At 43.2% G+C, this 22,013-nt stretch overlaps 1 protein-coding gene across 1 annotated transcript in view; it reads left to right on the forward strand.

Annotated features, from left to right (window-relative positions):
* The window catches only part of LOC123761864 (uncharacterized), a 416,218-nt gene extending 401,387 nt beyond the window's left edge, over positions 1–14,831 (forward strand). The window contains 3 exon segments of the mRNA XM_069330791.1: positions 12,140–12,394; positions 12,397–12,475; positions 12,478–14,831. Coding sequence (XP_069186892.1) covers positions 12,140–12,394; positions 12,397–12,475; positions 12,478–12,707 — 564 coding nt within the window. The 3' untranslated portion in view covers positions 12,708–14,831.
* Positions 14,832–22,013: the final 7,182 nt, after the last annotated feature.

Consider the following 22,013-nt stretch of genomic DNA (forward strand, 5'->3'; position numbering starts at 1 on the left):
CAAGGTGGACTCTGGCGAGTGGATACGGAGTGGTAGCAGTGAGGTCAGTGATAAGGACGGTTTCCCCGGTGTAGGTGATGTTAGGCACAGCCGATTTCAATATTATTGACTGAAGAGCCGCTGTGTCCCTCAAGATCTTCAATTTGAAACGTCCCTGACCTTCACAACCCAGGCCAACATGGATTTCGAGCGGAAAGATCGTGCCTCTCACAGCTACTTGAGCACTACGACAAAGTCACTGAGGCATTAAGAGAAAAACAGAATGCTGATGTGATATACACGGACTTCGCAAAGGCTATCGATAAATATGACCATGGCGTGATAGCACACAAAATGAAGTCAATGGGAATAACCGGTAAAGTAGGACGCTGGATACTCAGTTTTCTGTCAAACAGGACTCAGCGAGTAATGGTCAACCATATGAAATCTAGTCCAAGTGCAGTTAAAAGCTCTGTACCTCAGGGTACAGTCCTTGCACCTCTGCTTTTCTTTATTCTCATATCAGATACAGACAAAAATACAAGTCACAGCTTCGTATCATCCTTTGCAGATGACACAAAAATCAGTATGAAAATTACCTCGGCTGAAGACATTGAAAAACTTCAAGCTGATATTAATAAAGTTTTCGACTGGGCATCAGAAAATAACATGATGTTTAACAGTGATAAATTCCAGGTACTCAGGTACGGTAAAAATGAGGACCTTAAACATAATACAGAGTACAAAACACAATCAAATGTACCCATAGTAGGAAAACAGCATGTAAAGGATTTGGGAATAATAATGTCTGACGACCTAACGTTTAACCCTCAAACCGCTCGGGGTCCAAATGGAATTAACACCCACACGCGCAACAACAAAAAAAATATCAAAAATTTTTTTTTTCTTTTTAATCTCTTTATTTGTGTTCCCTGAGCACGGGAAAAATAATAAAAAAAATTAATTACACTTACCGTGGACGTAAATGACCCGAGAAGATCATCGATGACGTCACGCCTGATCTTCGCTGGAACGCTGTGCGCCCGGGGTGAGTCAGGCGCGACGGAGGAGGAGCGCGAGTTGCCGCGAATTTTTTTTTCGCGTTATTATTTACAGTATCTATGGCGTATTTTACACCCATTTTTTTCACTGGTGTGGTTCAATATGTTCTCACAAGATGATTTATAAACATAAAACTGTTGTCAATGTATATTGTATCCACATATTAGTGTCACAAGTATTTGCACAAAAATGTCTTATTTCACAATAAAATATACTATTTCTTATGATTTATTTCCACTATATACACTCACTTATTCTGTATTTACATGTTTTGGCACCAGTCTTGGACATTTAGAAGTCATCAAGACTGTGATACTCGTTGAAACATCGGACATGGCACAGAGGGACCTGACACGCTGTGCACCAAGTCATCACCATTTTTCTTTTCTGTTCCCTCTTGGTTGTTGACCAGCATACTACACACGCATGCTGGCCTACTGCACGCTTTCCAGTTGGTGGTAAAAACCTGAGATTGTGTGTCAAAAAGGCATCCCTGAAAGCGAGCCTGGGTGTTGGAGCATGGTGCAATACCGGGTTCAGAATGGGCCTCTGTACACCAGGAATTACTTTGCCAAACTTCTGTAGTAATTGTGTTACTACAGTAAAATTGAATGCACAGAAATTACGTTTACCACCTGTTTTGACAAGATACATATTGTAACTGTTCAGCATTGTTACATTGTTACTCCAGTACTTGGGCTGCATGCGCCTAGGGTTTCCTTCCCTAGGTGCCCTGGAAGTACTGCCCTTGGGGCTTGGGGCCACCTTCCACAAGTTCCTTGGGTTCTGCCCCTGCTAGGCAGTATTACTGCTTGGTTTAAGGCTGCCGTGTTGTATGAGTCTGTCAGTGGGCTCCCTTCCTTAATACTTGTCCGGTTTCCCGGACTTTTTCTTGTGAGGCTGGGGCTTTGGCGGAACGGCTCGGTCCTGGGACGTGCCTTGTGGGTTCCTGGGGCTGGTGAGGAGCCGACATTTAGACCCTGCCAGGGTCTTTCTTCTCTCTGGTTGATACCTGGTTGATGGGGTCTGGGAGTTCTTCTACTCCCCAAGCCCGGCCTGAGGCCAGGCTTGACTTGTGAGAGTTTGGTCCACTAGGCTGTTGCTTGGAGCAGGCCCGCAGGCCCACATACCCACCACAGCCCAGTTGGTCCGGCACTCCTTGGAGGAATAAATCTGGTTTCCTCTTGAAGATGTCCACGGTTGTTCCGGCAATATTTCTTGCTTGCTGGGAGGACGTTGAACAACTGCGGACCTCTGATGTTTGTACAGTGTTCTCTGATTGTGCCTATGGCACCTCTGCTCTTCACTGGTTCTATTATGCAGTTTCTTCCATATCGTTCACTCCAGTACGTTGTTATTTTACTGTGTAGATTTGGTACTTGGCCCTCCCACTCTCTCTGGGTGGGGCTTGTTATTACGAGGAGTGGGGGTCCCCTCCCCCCTCTCTCTGTACATGTTTTTGGGAGTCGGCCCATCCCTGGGATCGGTTCCTTGTCCCTTGGATCTGGATCCGTTGGGTCCGTCCTGTCGGTGGGTACGTTTCTCCACCCTTCTTCTTGGGACGGGTTTTCAGTCATGTTCCTTTATTCTCGGGGATCTGCATCACTTTTGGTCTCTAGTGCGACTTTGCCTTCTGTGCTTTTGTGCTTCACACTTGCTTCTTTGTTCTAAAAGGATTGGGAAGGTTTTGCTTCTTCCCGTGTTCTTGGATAGTCTGTCATCTTTCGGCTCTTTCTGGGACTTGTTGGTCCTTCTCCAAGTTTCTCGGTTTTCGGTCCTGTTTCGTTCTTTCGTGTTTCTCTTCTTTCCGTACACTGTCCTGCGCTGCACAGAGTTGCCAGATTGGGCTCCTTGTAGCCCGGTTGGGCTCTTTGTAGCCCAAATGGGAAGCTGTGCTATGTTTCTTTTCACTCCTTCCTGCTCTTTTCGACTATGGTTGGCGGCTGCCCTGTGTACTCTCATATGGGATTCGGTCGTTAACAATACTATTTTGTCTAGTTTTCTAGTCACATTCACGGTTTCTTCAGCTTGCGTCTGCTGGCAACCCACATCTGGCATCCCTGCTGCGCATGCGCCATGGTTGTTTGTTTTGATACGGGCGGTGTGCACGTGTGCTGGGGTTTTGCGTCCCTGTTTTCTCTTGGGTGCTTCGCCTCTCGCTCTTCTCCATTCTCCAGTCCATGCCCCATAGCACCTGGGGGTGTTTTCTGGATTGCTGCTATGGGGAGGATGCGGGGTTTTCCCTGCATATGGGTGTGGGGCTCCTCTTTCGCCTCTACCCTATTCTTCTCCTGTATGTGAGGCTTTGCCTTCTTCCACTGGCGGTGCTCCAGGAATATTCTCGGCTACATTGTATCATGACACGTTCATGCCTACGTTCTGCGGGTGAGTTTATGTGGTCTGGCTTCTCTTTCGTCCAGGCGCTGGTTGGTGATTTTGGATACGAACATCAGAACACAGGTGACTGCAGCAAGCCTCTTGGGCCATACGAAGCAACTCCTATTTATACCAATCCAGTCCCACTCTTATGCATGCCCAGCCCATGCTTGAGTCCAGATAGGGGCTCTACCTCCACCAGGTTACGAGGTACAATGGTGGGGGTATATGTTATGGGGTAAGTGTTCCTGTCTGGATGTTCTGATGTGACATTTTGCTGCAGTTTTCATGCTGTGGATGTGTTGGGGATTAGTTGTGGATTTTTGTTTGGCCCTTCTGTACTTCTTCCTGGGGCCTTACTTGTTCATCTGGGTTAATGGTTGCAAGAGAGGGGGGTCATGGCCCCATTTTTCATGGTCTTATCTGGGTCACTCTTTCCTTGCACGTCTTGCAGTGCCTGGCTTAGACCTTCCACATACATTGGATTCTGTGTACGGTACTTACCTAGTTGTACTTCCATATTTGTGCTGCGGGAGTTGGGCTCTGGCTTTTTGGTCTCGCTGCTCACCTGTCATTCACTTATGTGCAGGTTCCTGGGCCTACTGGGCTATATCATATCTGCGTTTGAAGCTTTGTGTGGTGTCATTCTCCACCATATTGCTTCCTCATGTGTTCTGCTTGTCTACTACTCTGACACTGCAATACTTCTTTCCCATGTCTCTTTGGCTCGTTTGGGCTCTCATTCCACAAGTATCCCCTGGTGCATGTGCCCCTGGGGTCCCATAATTGGTCTTTCTCTACCTTATCGCTTCCTTTGGGAATCTTCGATGTGGTGATCATATCCTCGTAGCTCATACTCCTTGGTTCGGGTACTGGTCTGGTGGCATACCTTTGCACCTTTTTTCCTTTTAGTCTTGTGTTGGGATGTGTCACATGCCTGTGTTGTTGGCATGGCTTGTTGGGACATGACCAGCTGCTTCGTGTGTTGTTGGTCGTGGCCCATTCATTTCCGTTTTGCTCCTTGCCATCTTCATTCCTCATCTTCCTTCTATGCTCTTGTCCATGGCGGTTGGTTCTGGGGTTTTTCTTCTGGTCTTTTCTTGTGTTTTTCCATTTTCTCCTTTTATCCTTCACATGGTTGTGTGTTTTGTTTGTGCCTTTTGGCTCTTCTATTGCCAGGTTTCGGTTCTTGGTTCCCTGGCTTACCCAGCCTGTTGGCATTTTCACGTTCTCTCAGTTTCCCTTTTCTAGAATGTCGTCTCCGATCTCCTGGCGGGCTCGCGGGATTTGGGATGTTTTCTGTACAGCGTATGTTCCATCTCCTCCTTTGCCGGCTTGGGTTTCCGACTTTGCTGGCTCCGTGGTCGCACCCGAGATTTTCCCGCGGCTCCTCCTCTTCCTAGGCTCGATTGGCCCATGGCGGGGCCGATGCGGTTCTGCCTCGAGTCTCTCACCTTCTGTTGGTGGTCGGGTGGCTTTGTTGATGGTGTCCCACCTGCGTGCTTCTTCTTTGCGGCAGTGTGGGGTTTTTGGTGGTCCTTCCTTTTCCTTCTGGCCGTTCTTCAGTAGCTGCGTTTGTTGGTGTGGCCTTGTCCTTTTCTTGTGTTGGTTTGGGGCCGTCATCTTGCCCCATACTGTTGCCTCATATCGTGCGGTGCTGGTGGAGCTGCTTTGGCTTGCTTTCGGTTTTGATGTTACTTCTGCTCTGTTTCGCAAGCTGTCTCATGCATTGTTTCACCTCAGGCCTGCTCTTGCGCTGAATGGGCCGTCCTGGTCATTGAACAGAGTGCTCTTTTCTTTCTTCTCCTCAGTTTGTTGTGGCCCCTTAGGTTCAGGATTGTTCTTCAAGGCTCCCTTTCTGTTGGCATTGGCCTCTGGGGGTCGGGTTGGGGAGCTTTATGCTCTCCTCCGGCGCAGGGGGTTCTGCTTTTTCGGTCTTCGTGATGGTTTTGTTCATCTGCAGCCATCTCCTTTTCTGGCGAAGATTGAGACTGTTGCTTTCCGTAGGGATCCCTGGGTTGTGGATGTTTGGTTGATTGGGCCGGGGGTGCATCATGTTTTGTGTTCGGTGGCAGCTCTTAGCCATTACTTGTGTGCCTCGGCCTCTGTGTCTGGGGACGCGCTTTGGGTTGATCCGGTTTCCATTTCTTCCCTGTTCGCAAGTGCGAGTCTCCCAGGTCGTCCACAGAGTTCTTAAGGCTAGCCAGCCTGCGGTCAATTCTCATGCCCATGACGTTCATACATTCACTGTGCTTGCTGCAGTCTTTGGCACCATGTCCTGGACTGACATTCAGGCACGGGGCTTTTGGTGGTCGAACAGGGTCCTGGCTGCTCGTTAACTCGTGCATGTCCCTAGGCCTAGTCAGGCCTGTATCGTTTTGGGTCGGCGGTTGCAGCCAGTTGTCTCGACTTGGAGTTGTGGAGTGAGCAACGACCGCCTGCCGAGTAAGTCCCTACGTTCTTCCTCTGTTGGTAATTAGCTCCTGGCAGCCGAAGAGGCTACCCTCAGAAAACCAGCGTTGAATGTAATGAAACAGCATTTTCTAGGTGAGACCTTGGAGGCTCCCCGGCATCCCTTCCTACCCCCGGTCGGCGTTTTTTTCGTGTGTTTTGACATCCAGTCTCAGAACTGACTGGTGGATAGCCGGCATGAGGGGTCTGGGGCTCCCCCTTTCCCCTCCCGGGGAGAGGGGAGCTGCGCAGACAGCGGCGACATGTGACGTCGTGATCGTTTGCTCGTTTCTTTTAGGGGAGTTCTATCCACTTGTTCAGCTTTCGGTAGCAATAATTTCTCCAGAATAGGGGTTTGTTTTGGGATGATTACCTTTCTGGGTGCCTGACCCGGTCGATGGCAGACATAGAATGCTTCCAACCACACGGCGGTTTCTATAGACCATTGCTCCCCATGCCTCTCTGAGGGGGCCAGGTTCTGGCTCGTGGTCCCCAGTAGGCCCACAGAGCTCCATACATATGACTGATGCCAAAGTCTGCCATTAGCATATCAGCCTAGTAAGCTCCGGGGAGCCTCCGGGTCTCACCCAGAAAATGGCGTTTCATTACATTCAACGCTGGTTTTTTAGTTATGTGTTGTATGTGGGTGCGGAAGTTGAGTCTCTTGTCTAAGTATAGGCCAAGGAACTTGACATCATTTTTAATGCTAATGTTTACATTATCTATCTGAAGCTGAATTACATTGTTGATTTGCTTCTAAATAAAATGTAGTTGGTCTTTTCAATGTTTAGTGTAAGTTTGTTGGTTGACATCCACAAGTGGACTTTTTTAAATTCATTGTTTACAACATTATTAAATATGAGTGGGTTGGGGTCAGAGTAGATGAGAGTAGTATCATCAGCAAACAATATAGGTTTAAGCATGTTAGAGACATTAGGCAGATCATTGATGTATAAAAGAAACAGGAGGGGTCCTAGCTGGGAATTGTCTTCCCTGGGGGTCGGGCCTTATCTAACTCTCACTATTTTAGGAACTCCTTGACCTTAGCTATTGGCCCTCACAGAGAAACCATTAGCGCCCCATAACAGTGACACATTCGACACGGAGTCCTGTGAGCATGTTGCTTGTTTGTGACTCAGTTCACCCAACCTATTATTTGTGTGCAGGCGGCTCGCACATTGTAGGGTAGGTTTAGGTTGTTGCACCGCGTTCGTTTGGTTGCTTCCCCGGATGCCGTAATGCTGCTTTGTTTTGTTTATACGGACCCGGACTTGGGGGTTTTGGTTACTTCAGCCTTGGTTCCATCCCCGCCCCCTCGTTCTTCCCCTGCTGTGGTCCATTCAGCCTCCCCCCCCCCCCTACTTCCTGCTCCTATGCGTCTGAGGGTTTCGGGGTCGGGGCAGGGTTTAGAGGTTTGAGACTCGAGCAGTTTTGGGGGTTGCTCCTTTTGGGGTGGCTGCGGAGGCATTCAAGTTCGTTCCCCCAGCCGTAGCTCCAGGGTCTGACCAGCGGGCCCATTCTCTTCCTGCTTTTTCGGCCGCCCCCACTTTTTCTTGTATGGCCGGGGCTTGGGAGAACGACTCGCCTCGGGGCCTGACTTGGAGGTTCCCGGGGTTGGGGAGGGGCTGGCTTTGGGGCCTTGGGCCCCGTTGGACCCTGCCTGGGTTTGAGTCAGGCCTGGGTCCTGGGTTGGACCAACCCTCTAGGCAGGGCTTTCGGTTACAAGGAGTGGGGTTTTCCTTTTCCCCCTCTGCGTATGAGTTAGGCGACGGCTCGTTCCCCCGGTTCGGTTCTGTGTCCCTTGGGTCCGTCGGTTCTATCCTTCCTGTGGGTGATTTTACCACTATCTCACCCTTCTTTTCTAGGACATGTATTCTACTATGTCATGTCAACTTATTATCTTCGTCTTGGGATCCTGCATGGCCGTTGGTCGTGAATGCTATTGGGCTCCTGTGAGCCTCTGCGTTTTAGCACTTGCTTCTCAAGGGTTTCGAAGGTTCAGGAAGATCTTCATTTCTTCCAATATTGTTGGAACGTCTGTCATCTGCCTTTGAGGCTTACCTCCAGTACTTTCTTGGGTTCGTTGGTCTTCTTCCATCCTGCATATCGTTTTTCGATATTATCTCATTCTTTTCTCATTACGTCTTCTTACATGTGTCTCAACATTATTAATATTTTTTAGTACACCTTGTAGGCACCCTCCTCGCAGGTTGGGTGTTCCAGCTCGGTCCTCAGATGCATGCACCGTGGGTGTTTGTTTTGGTTACTGTGCGGTGTAAACATGTGTTGGCTTTCCGCGTCCTTTTTCGCGGGTTCTACGCCACTCTCGCTCGTCTTCTTTCCAGTCATGGCCCCTTGGATACTGGGGACATTCTGGATTTTATATATGGGGAGGCCATTTAGTTCTTTCTCTGCTTTACGAGTGTGGGGTGGCTCGGAGTGGCTCCGCCTCCACCTTTATTCTATACCTCATCTTCTCCGGTTCAAGCATCTCTGGACATGATCCTCTAGTGTTGTTCCCGGAATGTTACTTGGCTCTGCTGTTGTGACTCGATAGTGTCTACGCTTTACAGGGGAGAGTATACAGTCTAGTGACACTGTCAGCCAGGCGCTGATTCTCAGTTTTTGGATGAGTGTTGTCTGTAGCAAGTTGATTGACCATTTTGCATGCATCTTAACGTGGCCTTCCTATGTGTTTCTCTACATGCTCCTCTGCCCCAGGTTAATGCCTGATTGTGGGAAAGGGTTCCATGGAACATCATTTGGACACTCCTTCCTTGACTGTTTTCTTGATGCTCATTCCTTGCTGGGCACTCGTTCCTTGCCTCCGTCATGGTTCTCTGGACACTCATTCCTTGACTCAGTCCTTGCTTCTGGTCACTCCTTCCTTGGTCATCGTTCAGTGCTTGGCTGCACTCTGTATACATTGGAGTGTCTATATATTTATTTGCTCGTGTACTTTCCGTTTTCATTTTGTTTCCTACCTCTATACTACACATTGTCGTGTCTCTTTGTATATGCTTATTGGCTGTACTATTGGTGGTGCTAAGTTGGACTGTGTACATGTTCAGTTCCCTGTACGTGGACAGCCCCACTGTTCAGTTGTAGAACTTGGGTTCTTTTATCTTCTTGTATGTCCCCCACCAGCTTCTGTGTTACAATGTTTGCTGGTGGCTGTAGTCACTCATTCACCTGCTCCTGCCCCTTTTTTGTTGGGACAGGGTGAGCTAGGCTTACACCCCTGGCTACGGCCTTTTCCTTGTGTTCCTTTGCAGGACAGTACATTTTGCCTTAGTGTCCTCACCTAGTTGTGCTTGCAGGGGTTGAGCTCTGGCTCTTTGGTCCCGCCTCTCAACTGTCAATCAATTGGTATACAGATTCCTGGGCCTATTTGGCTCTATCATATGTACATTTGAACGTATGTATGGAGTCCACCTCCACCACATCACTTCCTAATGCATTCTGCTGAAAACGTGAGGTGCATATCACGCAGCCTGTTCTTGTGACTCATGCCTCAAAGTTCTGGGAATAGCCTAGTGGCTTACCTCGGTACTTTTCAAGCTTCGCCTTGTGCTTGACGAGGTACGGGCTCAATGCTGGGGCTGCATACTCCAGGATTGATCTTACATATGTGGTATACGAAGTTCTGAATGATTCCTTACACAGGTTCCTGAGGGAAGTTCTGATGTTAGTCTACCCGGGGCGTGTAGTGCAGGTACACGTCCAGGGTAATTACCCTTCTCTGGTACTCTGCTTCGCGTGCGTCATTCTGCCCTGCTGGTGCTGTTTGCACTGCTCCTGCAGGTTGTGGTGTAGCTGTTCTTCGCTTCGCGTTTCGCGTGTTGGCTCGTAGTGCTCGCTTCTTCTTTGGCCTCTGCCTGGGCCCCTGGCTCTTTGGTTTTCATCGCCAAATTTGTCCTTGCTGTTTGCAGAGTCTACGGGTCGGCTCTTTCGACAAGCGACTTCTTCTCATTCTCATCTGTTCTTGGCCTTGTTGGCCCCTTCAGAGTCCCAGGCGGGGGGGGGGGGAGGGGTTTCCTCCCGGACTGGGTGTATCTGCCTGCCCGGGTTGCTTTTTGCTTGGCTTGCCAGGTTTGGGTTCCTGGTTCCCTGGCGGACGTTCCTTCTGGTTCTTTGCCAGCCTTCTTGAGGTTATCTTGAGATGATCTTCTTGGACAGATGTAATAGGACCCATTATCACCACACCAGAAATAAATATCTCTTTGATATCCCCAGAGTTAAACTTAATCTGTGTAAACACTCTATGCAAATAAAGGGACCCAGTTTATGGAACTCACTCCCTACTGAATTGAAAAGCTGTCCAACTTTTACATCATTCAAAATCAATACTAAAAAGTACCTAATTTCATCTTCATAGTTTTTCACTTTTTGCCTTAAAATTGCACTGTATCAATTGCTACCCAATCTCCCAACCTTTTATGTTCCCAATTTGAACATCTTTACCAGTGTGATCATTGCTGTCTTCTTATATGTGCTGCCAATCTGTTGTATGGTGTTTATAAATCTTGTTTATCTGTATCTTTTGCTACCCAGTCTCCCAATCTTTATGTACCCAATCTGAACATCTGTACCATTGTGATCATTGCTGTCTTATATGTGCTGTCAATCTGCTGTATGGTGTCTATTAACCTTGTTTAAATTACTAATCAAGCTGTCAATGTAATCAATCAGAGCTTTAATATAACAATATGCTTTAATATACCTACTTATCTCTCTCATCTCATTTTTCTCTTGTAATGTATCTTTATCATTTATCAATTCTGATTGAAATTACCTACTTAAAATTATCTGCTAGATTAAGGACCTGCCCGAAACGCTGTGCATACTAGTGGCTTTACAAGAATGTAAATACTGTACTATCCAATGTATTCTCATAAACCCAATGTACCTTCTTGTATATATAAAAATAAAAATAAAAATAAAAATAAATGATTTCGGGGCTTTAGTGTCCCCGCGGCCCGGTCCTCGACAAGGCCTCCACCCCCAGGAAGCAGCCTGTGACAGCTGACTAACACCCAGGTACCTATTTTACTGCTAGGTAACAGGGGCATAGGGTGAACGAAACTCTGCCCATTGTTTCTCGCCGGCGCCCGGGATTGAACCCGGGACCACAGGATCACAAGTCCAGCGTGCTGTCCGCTCGGCCGACCGGCTCGACCTTGGTTTCCGTCGCTGCTTAATTGCTCGGTGTCTGGTTCCAGGGTTTTTTCCCCCAGCTCCACCTCTTCTCATGATTGGTTTAGGTCATCTGCAGGGTTCTTATGTCTAGCCGGCCTGTGGTTTCTCCTCGTGCCCTTGTCATTCGTAAGTTTGCTGCTCTTTCTGCCGTCATTGGTTACACGTCCTGGGTTTGACATATAAGCAGGGGGGTTTTGGCGGTCAAACAAGGTCCTGGCTGCACGCTACCTTGCTGCCGTTCCTGGGCCTAGTCGGGCCTGTATAGCTTGGGTCTCGACTTCAAGTTGAGGTGTGGAGCACTGACCGCCTCTCGGGTACATCCCCTTCTTTATTTTGTCTTTGGTGAAGTGGCTCCAGGGAGCTGTAGGGGCTCCCCTTCCCCTCCCCAGAAAACCAGCGTTGAATGTAATGAAACGGCATTTTATGGGTGAGTCCCAGAGGCTCCCCAGCAACCCTCCCTTCTTCCGGTCGGCGTTTTTTTTCGCTTATTTTGATATCCATCCTCGGATCTGATGGTGTGGATTGCCAGCGTGGGGATCTGGGGCTCCCCCTTCCCCCTCACGGGGAGGGGGGAGCTGCGCAGACATGCGCCGAAACTCCTGTAACATCATGCTTGTTTGCTCGTTTTCAATTGGGGAGTTCTGTCTACTCGTTTGTCTATTTTTGTTGTTTTTAACCAGAATAGGGGTTTGTTTTGTGGCCCTTACCTTTCTGGGTGCCTGTCCCAGTCAATGGCAGATATAGAAGCTGCAAAATCACATGTGCAAATCACATTACATTCCACTCTGTTTTTTTTTTCTATTTTGCTTCTGTGGGTGTTGAAAGTCAAATTGCCCAGAACAGCTTAGGGATTAAAATATGTTGTACTAAGAAGTATTTTCATTTAATATTACATATAAAACTTATTTATGACAGTGAAATAATTAAGATATGCTGTCTTGGCCCATAAGCTAGGAAAATATATACCAATTTGTTTCACAGGAATAAAGTTACTCTTGTCTTGGCACCTAAGCTGGGAAAATATATACCAATTTGTTTCACAGGAATAAAGTTACTATTGTTTTTCTTTCAGGTGAGAGCTCATCATGTCATTCATGGCTTCACAAAACTGCCGAAGGTTGAACATTCTGGAATTCCTATGCCATCTGATCTTATCCCATACGTCAGTAATATACTCGGTAATAGAGGAGGACGACCACTTCACAAAAAAAGAGGACATATGTGTCTTCAAAATTCTGCATCACAGCTACAACAATCTCAGAGCCAATGGAAAAAATCAGAAACAGTTTCTACAGAAGAATTTACTGCAATATACTTAGCTCAAGAAATTTCTCAGCAGGAATTAGTGTAGTACCTCGCACTCAAGAAAGTGAACTAGAGTCAAATAATATGGAAAATTGCAAATTACCATATCCCTTAGTCCAGAATATTTAACACCTAAAGCTGCTCATTCTATGCAGGTTCTTGAGTTTTGCCAAGATGCTAATTTTATAAGTGTATTGCCTTCTCGGAAAGATCTCTGTATAGCATCAGATGCACAATCTAATTTTGGTTCTCATTCAGTTAGCGTTGGTGCATGTAATTTAATGATTACAATGCTAAACATTTATATACATTATGGTAAGGATTTACAGACTTGAAAGTAAAAAATATTAATAGTTATGAGTCAGGGTGGCCAGGGCCAATACACCTGATAAAAACACCTTAATGCATGTGTCTGACATCAGTTGATTTGGTTTAATGTGAATAAAGTACTTTAAATGTGCCAGGTTGTCTACAGTATTAACCACTGTGATGCACCGAGTTGAGTTTATTGTGATATTCCCCCTGTGTGCAGGAAATCAATTGTTGCAAAAAAAAATTTTGTTTGTAAAATGATAAATTCCTTTCCCTGATCATGTCCATGGAAAAATAAATACCAAATTCCACTTACTTTGACTGTGGGGACGTGGACAAGGTGCGCTGTGACGTCATCAGGAGCTGGTCGCCCGTGTATAAAGCTCCCAGACACGGATCCCACAGACCATTCAAGCACCAGGAGTTGTCACAAACATATTTAAAATTATTTGTTCTATTTATTTCCAATGCGGTTTTATTTGTTTTTTTTATCGTATATGATGCATATTTGTGTCCTTTACAATATGTATATAGTAGAAAGTTCATAATATTCCATGGAACTGTGATACGTATGTCAGTAATGTGTCCACAATAAATGTTTGTTGTCGCAATATTACTTGCTAAAAATTTACTAAAATTACAATATGTACAGTTTCACACACAATTTACACAGTAACACACTGTATTACACATTCAGTACTTCAGAAGTGAGTAATAATCAACAAAGTAGTCCATGGTACATAGCACGACTTCGCTCACGTTGCACCAGGTACAGGTAGATATTCACTTCCTGGTTCTTCGTTCTGTGTGCTTGCAAATAACGCACTCACGTACATCCTTGGCTTTAGTACTTGTAGGTGGTATGTAAAGCATAAGGTAGTCTTGAAAAGATTATAGGAAAAGATCAATTTGTATGGTAGTCTTGAAAGATCACTTTCTAAGGTCCCACACTGGAAGAGATTCAGTTATCCTCGAAGAGTGTCAGTCAATCTGGAAGAGATATAGACATTCTTGAAGAGATTCAGCTATTCTTGACAATATCAATGAAAAACACCACCATTGAAGTCGCTAACACTGTTCATCTATGCTACTTGTATCAGATGCATCATCACTGAACGCAGAAAACGATTCATCTATGTATCATCTATATAAATTGGAGATGGCATTGGTGGGCAAGGGTGGCGCTCAGAGCTACAACTGGATACGCTCGCTGTATCGTCCTCATAGGTGCTGTATCTCTTCCATCCTACCTTTGTGTTAGGTCCTTATTGCGCCTAGCTTCACCAATATCATGACCCTTATGTCCTTTAAACAATAAGGTCTGAATTTCACCGACAGAGCATGGTCTTTCAACACCACGTCAAACAGGTGTTTGGGAGCCAGAGGTGCGTACGCCACCCATAGTTGCTCACTCAGTACTAATCCAGCCAGCAGTCGAAGGGCATTCTGGGAATTTTTTCCAAGATGGCTGCCTCTCACTGGAGATCCTAGGAGTCCATTTCGTACACAACCTACCGCGCGCACATTTTGAATGGGTACCAAATTTTCAAAAGGTTTTTTCTTGGTTGGCCCAGTTTCCAACCGACCAAGTTTTCTCGTTTGGTGCAGCACAGTGGTTAATAATTGCCCACTTACTATTTTAACACCAAAACATGGCATCTCCATGTACACCAGTCTGGATAAATCTTATTGCATTGTTATTTGAATGCACTTTTCTTGTTTGTGAATTAACTAATAGGTAGTAAATTAACAGGCACAGTATATATTAACAGGCATAGAAATTACTGAATATATTACAAAGAAGGTGTACCATCATATTCTAACAGGGTTTGTAGGTTTGCAAATTGGCACATAAAGGCTCGCAATTAGCTGATGACTGAACAGCATAGGGCCCAAAGGCAGCTGATCAGGAAACAACACAACAATAATACCTCCCCACAGATCCTAGCCACTGCCATATAAAGTGGCTTATGCAGAGTGATAGGAATTAGAGTCTGTACACCTCTAGGAGAAAAATCTTTTGTCCATGATCTTCACAAGCATTGCCTTGCAATAAACACAGGACTTTGCCTACAACATGACACTTGGCTCACAGTGTCCTCACTCATCAATTAGCACCCTGTAATAAGAATAAATATTTTGAATAATACTGTGTTTCATTGCCCATCTGTCCTGTTTGTAGCAATAATACAAAAATATATAATAAGATTCTATGTGAAATATTAGTGAAATTTTTTTAAAATGCATGAATAATACATAGTTTTAAATTTTTTTAGCAAAATATTTTCTTTCAAAATTTAACCAAATGTATTGCTCCATTGCGGCATATAATGTACAGGGATACCTCGGTTTAAGAGTTTAATCCGTTCCTGGAGACAGCTCGTAAAGCGAAGCTAATTTCCCCATAAGAAATAATGGGAAATGAATTAATCTGTTCCTGACTACCCAAAAACTTCACTTCAAACTAAATTTTATACCTAATTCATCCAAATCTACACTACAAAACTATGTTCAAGTTATTACTTACCCTTGCTGATGACTGCTATTGGCATATGGAAGATGGTGAGGAGGAAGGAGGAGGAGAGGTGTTACTGTTTGGAAGGGAAGTCCCCTTCCATTATAACATATAGTCACTGGGCACGAGGCACTGGTAAACTGAGGTGTGATCGCCATGCCACCACGCGCTAGGTCGGCCCGTATGCATATCAACAAACTCGTAACCCGATGCAATGCTTGTATCCCGATGCAAATTTTCCGACCAAATCGGGCTCATAACCTGAAAAACTTGTAAACAGGGACACTCGCAACCCGGGGTTCCACTGTATGTTCCTATTATAACTAATTAATGTAAATATATATAATATATTAAATGGGTTACCCAGGTATGCCCCCCCCCTCTCTCTCTCTCTCTCTCTCTCTCTATATATATATATATATATATATATATATATATATATATATATATATATATATATATGACATTTTCAAATAAAGTTAGAGAAATATACACACATACCAAAAGAATAGGGGTGGTAGAAGAAGAAAATATGGGTTCGAGTCACTTCTGGGGAGTGAGTTTTCATTCGCATATAGTCCTGGGGACCATTCAGGCTTGTTCGCATATATATATATATATATATTTACATACATTTAATATATGTAAATATATATAATATATTAAATGGGTTACCCAGGTATGCCCCCCCCCCCTCCTCTCTCTCTCTCTCTCTCTCTCTCTCTCTCTCTATATATATATATATATATATATATATATATATATATATATATATATATATACATATATATATATATATATATATATATGTATATATATATATATATATATATATATATATATATATATATATATGCATATATATATATATATATATATATATATATATATATATATATATATATATATATATATACATATATATATATATGCGGACAAGCCTGAATGGTCCCCAGGACAATATGCAACTGAAAACTCACACCCCCAGAAGTGACTCGAACCCATACTCCCAGAAGCAACGCAACTGGTATGTACAAGACGCCTTAATCCACTTGACCATCACGACCGGACAAAATGAGGTGATAGCCGACGCATTTGTGTTCCTCACGTGTGCCCCAAAGAATGAGGTGATTTGGTAAAATGCTATGCCCAAGATTACTATCCGAGTGCCGGCGGTGGGGTGGTTCAAATAGCCTCGGCTATCACCTCATTTTGTCCGGTCGTGATGGTCAAGTGGATTAAGGCGTCTTGTACATACCAGTTGCGTTGCGTCTGGGAGTATGGGTTCGAGTCACTTCTGGGGTGTGAGTTTTCAGTTATATATATATATATATATATATATATATATATATATGTATATATATATATATATATATATATATATATATATATATATATATATATATATATATATATTTTATAATAGATGGGGTACCACCTCTGGTGCAAGTGTAGGGACCCATAGCCTCGGAGAAGAAAATAAAGAGTACTCAGAGAAGACCTTGTGGATCCTCACTGAACACTTTGATATTATCTTCTTCTACCACCCCTATTCTTTTGGTGTGTGTGTATATTTCTCTAACTTTATTTGAAAATGTCATATATATATATATATATATATATATATATATATATATATATATATATATATATATATATATATATATACATATATACAGTATACATATATATATATATATATATATATATACATACATATATACAGTATATATATATATATATATATATATATATATATATATATATATATATATATAGAGAGAGAGAGAGAGAGAGAGAGAGAGAGAGAGAGAGGAGGGGGGGGGGCATACCTGGGTAACCCATTTAATATATTATATATATTTACATATATTAAATGTATGTAAATATATATATATATATGCGAACAAGCCTGAATGGTCCCCAGGACTATATGCGAATGAAAACTCACTCCCCAGAAGTGACTCGAACCCATACTCCCAGGAGCAACGCAACTGGTAACTACAGGGCGCCTTAATCCACTTGACCATCACGGCCGTCAAAAGGAAGTGATAGCCAAGGCTATTTAAGCCACTTCCCCAACGGCAACTCGGATGGTAATCTTGGGCATAGCATTTCACCAAATCACCTCATTCTTTGGGACACACGTGAGGAACACAAATGCGAACAAGCCTGAATGGTCCCCAGGACTATATGTGAATGAAAACTCACACCCCAGAAGTGACTCGAACCCATACTCCCTGGAGCAACGCAACTGGTAACTACAGGGCGCCTTAATCCACTTGACCATCACGGCCATAAAAAGGAAGTGATAGCCGAGGCTATTTGAGCCACTTCCCCGACGGCAACTCGGATGGTAATCTTGGGCATAGCATTTCACCAAATCACCTCATTCTTTGGGGCACACGTGAGGAACACAAATGCGAACAAGCCTGAATGGTCCCCAGGACTATATGCGAATGAAAACTCACACCCCAGAAGTGACTCGAACCCATACTCCCAGGAGCAACGCAACTGGTAACTACAGGGCGCCTTAATCCACTTGACCATCACAACCGTCAAAAGGAAGTGATAGCCGAGGCTATCACGTGTGCCCCAAAGAATGAAGTGATTTGGTGAAATGCTATGCCCAAGATTACCATCCGAGTTGCCGTCGAGGAAGTGGCTCAAATAGCCTCGGCTATCACTTCCTTTTGACGGCCGTGATGGTCAAGTGGATTAAGGCGCCCTGTAGTTACCAGTTGCGTTGCTCCTGGGAGTATGGGTTCGAGTCACTTCTGGGGTGTGAGTTTTCATTCGCATATAGTCCTGGGGACCATTCAGGCTTGTTCGCATTTGTGTTCCTCCCGTGTGGCCCAAAGAATGAGGTGATTTGGTGAAATGCTATGCCCAAGATTACCATCCGAGTTGCCGTCGAGGAAGTGGCTCAAATAGCCTCGGCTATCACTTCCTTTTGACGGCCGTGATGGTCAAGTGGATTAAGGCGCCCTGTAGTTACCAGTTGCGTTGCTCCTGGGAGTATGGGTTCGAGTCACTTCTGGGGTGTGAGTTTTCATTCGCATATAGTCCTGGGGACCATTCAGGCTTGTTCGCATTTGTGTTCCTCCCGTGTGGCCCAAAGAATGAGGTGATTTGGTGAAATGCTATGCCCAAGATTACCATCCGAGTTGCCGTCGGGGAAGTGGCTCAAATAGCCTCGGCTATCACTTCCTTTTGACGGCCGTGATGGTCAAGTGGATTAAGGCGCCCTGTAGTTACCAGTTGCATTGCTCCTGGGAGTATGGGTTCGAGTCACTTCTGGGGTGTGAGTTTTCATTCATATATATATTTATATATATATATATATATATATATATATATATATATATATATATATATATATATATATATATATATATATATATATATATATACATATATATTTGTATATATATATATATATATATATATATATATATATATATATATATATATATATATTTATATTAGTATATTTTGGTAGCAGTCTTTCCTGTAGACATATATTATTAAATATGACCGAAAAAGTAAGATTAATAATTCTAACACGAATTTTCTCAATCTTTCGTACATTACGCTTCACTGTTGGAGGTAAATCAAAAATCACTTCTCCAAAATTCATTTTTATTTCTAGTCTGACGCGACACGGGCGCGTTTCGTAAAACTTATTACATTTTCAAAGACTTCACAAATACACAACTGATTAGAACTTATGTATCTCTGATTTTATATCTACATTTGAGTGAGGTGGGAGGGGTGATGTGGCATTAACACAAGACAGAACAAGAGGGGATATTAATAGGGTATTAAAAGTATCAACACAAGACAGAACAGAAACAATGGGTATTGAATAGAAGTGTTTGTAGAAAGCCTATTGGTCCATATTTCTTGATGCTTCTATATTGGAGCGGAGTCTTGAGGTGGGTAGAATATAGTTGTGCAATAATTGGCTGTTGATTGCTGGTGTTGACTTCTTGATGTGTAGTGCCTCGCAAACGTCAAGCCGCCTGCTATCGCTGTATCTATCGATGATTTCTGTGTTGTTTACTAGGATTTCTCTGGCGATGGTTTGGTTATGGGAAGAGATTATATGTTCCTTAATGGAGCCCTGTTGCTTATGCATCGTTAAACGCCTAGAAAGAGATGTTATTAATTGTTGTCTTGCCGATATACTGGGTTTTTTGGAGCTTACAGTCCCCAAGTGGGCATTTGAAGGCATAGACGACGTTAGTCTCTTTTAAAGCATTCTGTTTTGTGTCTGGAGAGTTTCTCATGAGTAGGCTGGCCGTTTTTCTGGTTTTATAGTAAATCGTCAGTTGTATCCTCTGATTTTTGTCTGTAGGGATAACGTTTCTATTAACAATATCTTTCAGGACCCTTTCCTCCGTTTTATGAGCTGTGGAAAAGAAGTTCCTGTAAAATAGTCTAATAGGGGGTATAGGTGTTGTGTTAGTTGTCTCTTCAGAGGTTGCATGGCTTTTCACTTTCCTTCTTATGATGTCTTCGATGAAACCATTGGAGAAGCCGTTATTGACTAGGACTTGCCTTACCCTACAGAGTTCTTCGTCGACTTGCTTCCATTCTGAGCTGTGGCTGAGAGCACGGTCGACGTATGCGTTAACAACACTCCTCTTGTACCTGTCAGGGCAGTCGCTGTTGGCATTTAGGCACATTCCTATGTTAATATCCCCTCTTGTTCTGTCTTGTGTTAATGCCACATCACCCCTCCCACCTCACTCAAATGTAGATATAAAATCAGAGATACGTAAGTTCTAATCAGTTGTGTATTTGTGAAGTCTTTGAAAATGTAATAAGTTTTACGAAACGCGCCCGTGTCGCGTCAGACTAGAAATAAAAATGAATTTTGGAGAAGTGATTTTTGATTTACCTCCAACAGTGAAGCGTAATGTACGAAAGATTGAGAAAATTCGTGTTAGAATTATTAATCTTACTTTTTCGGTCATATTTAATAATATATATATATATATATATATATATATATATATATATATATATATATATATATATATATATATTCAGATTCAGATTCAGATTCAGATGTTTATTCAGGTAAGGTATATACATACAAGTGATGTTACATTAATGGATTGATATATAGATAGAGCTAGTACATACAATGCCTAAAGCCACTATTACGCAATGCATTTCGGGCAAGAAAACATTAATATCTAGAACTTAATACTAATTGAGCATAAAGAATAAAAGATGTTGAGAACAAATACAAATAAAGATAAAAAAAAAGGGGGAAACATGACTGAAAAAGCAGCACAAATACAATAGGTTGACAAACAGTGTTGATTAAAAAAAAAAGAAGAAAATAACAGACATGGGTTGACAATAGAGGAGTGAGGTAGATTACAGGGAATTTATTAGGTAGTGTTTAGTTTTTATCTTAAACTGGTTGAGAGAGGTACAGTCTTTAACATGGTTGGGAAGGTCATTCCACATTCTGGGCCCCTTGATTTGCAGAGCATTTCTAGTTTGATTAAGACGTACTCTAGGCATATCAAAACTGTATTTATTTCTGGTGTGGTGCTCATGGGTTCTGTTACAACCTACTATGAAGCTTTTAAGATCAGGATTGGCATTATAGTTTAGCGTTTTATATATGTATAATACACATGAGAGAATGTGCAGTGACTTAATATCTAACATATTAAGAGATTTGAGTAGGGGTACCGAGTGATGTCTGGGGCCAGAGTTGGATATTGTTCTAATAGCGGCTTTGTGTTGGGTAATTAGAGGACGTAAGTGATTTTGGGTAGTAGAACCCCAAGCACAAATACCATAGTTGAGATAAGGATAGATAAGGGAGTAATAGAGAGTCACCAGGGCAGGTGGTGTATATATATATATATATATATATATATATATATATATATATATATATATATATATATATATATATATATATATATATATATATATACAGTGGCACCTCGACATACGATTGCCCCTACTTAAAATAATTTTGAGTTACGATGTAAATTTCATCGAAAAATGCGAAGACATCCAATGGTGTTGTCGACTTCCGATATTTGTTGGTACACGTTCGGGTCGACCGAGCACATGTCCGCGGTCACGCGGCCGACCTGCCTCAGTTTACTACAGTTGCCTCGCTTAGTGACGATCGTGATTTTAAGAAATTCCGCTTTTGTGGTGATTTTTTGCAATTTGAACATTAAAGTAATTATTATATATCACGCTATGAGTCCCAGGAAAGTCAGTGGTAAGACTCAACATATGAAAACCCATGTAAAGATGACCATAGAACAGAAACAAGAGTACAGAATGTCTCTTCCTCAACAATTAAGAAAATGTGTGCAGCATGGGAAGAATTGCAAACCTTTGCTGAAACGACTCACCCAAATCAAGCTGCAGTAGGTCATTGCCTTAACCTATTCAATGACACTGTGATGCATCATTACAGACAAATGTTAAAACGAAGGGAAAAACTCATGTCTCTTGACAAATTTGTAGTGAGACAAACAAGCACTGAACCACAACCAAGTCCTAGTGGTATTCAGGCAAAACGCAGGAGAGAGAAAACATCACTGCCTTATGTGATAATGGAAGGGGACTCCCCTTCCAAACAGTAACAATTCTCCTCCTCCCTCCTCATCACCATCTACCATACGCCATCCAGAGCCCTCCATAAAGGTAAGAGAAACTTTGGTACTGTATTGTAGCTAGAAAAAACATTGTATTCAGTATAAAATGTATTTGTATGTTAATATTTTGGAGGGTAGGGAATGGATTAATTCAATTCCATTTA

The sequence above is a fragment of the Procambarus clarkii genome, chromosome 24 (assembly GCF_040958095.1).
Source record: "Procambarus clarkii isolate CNS0578487 chromosome 24, FALCON_Pclarkii_2.0, whole genome shotgun sequence".
Lineage (NCBI taxonomy): Eukaryota > Metazoa > Arthropoda > Malacostraca > Decapoda > Cambaridae > Procambarus > Procambarus clarkii.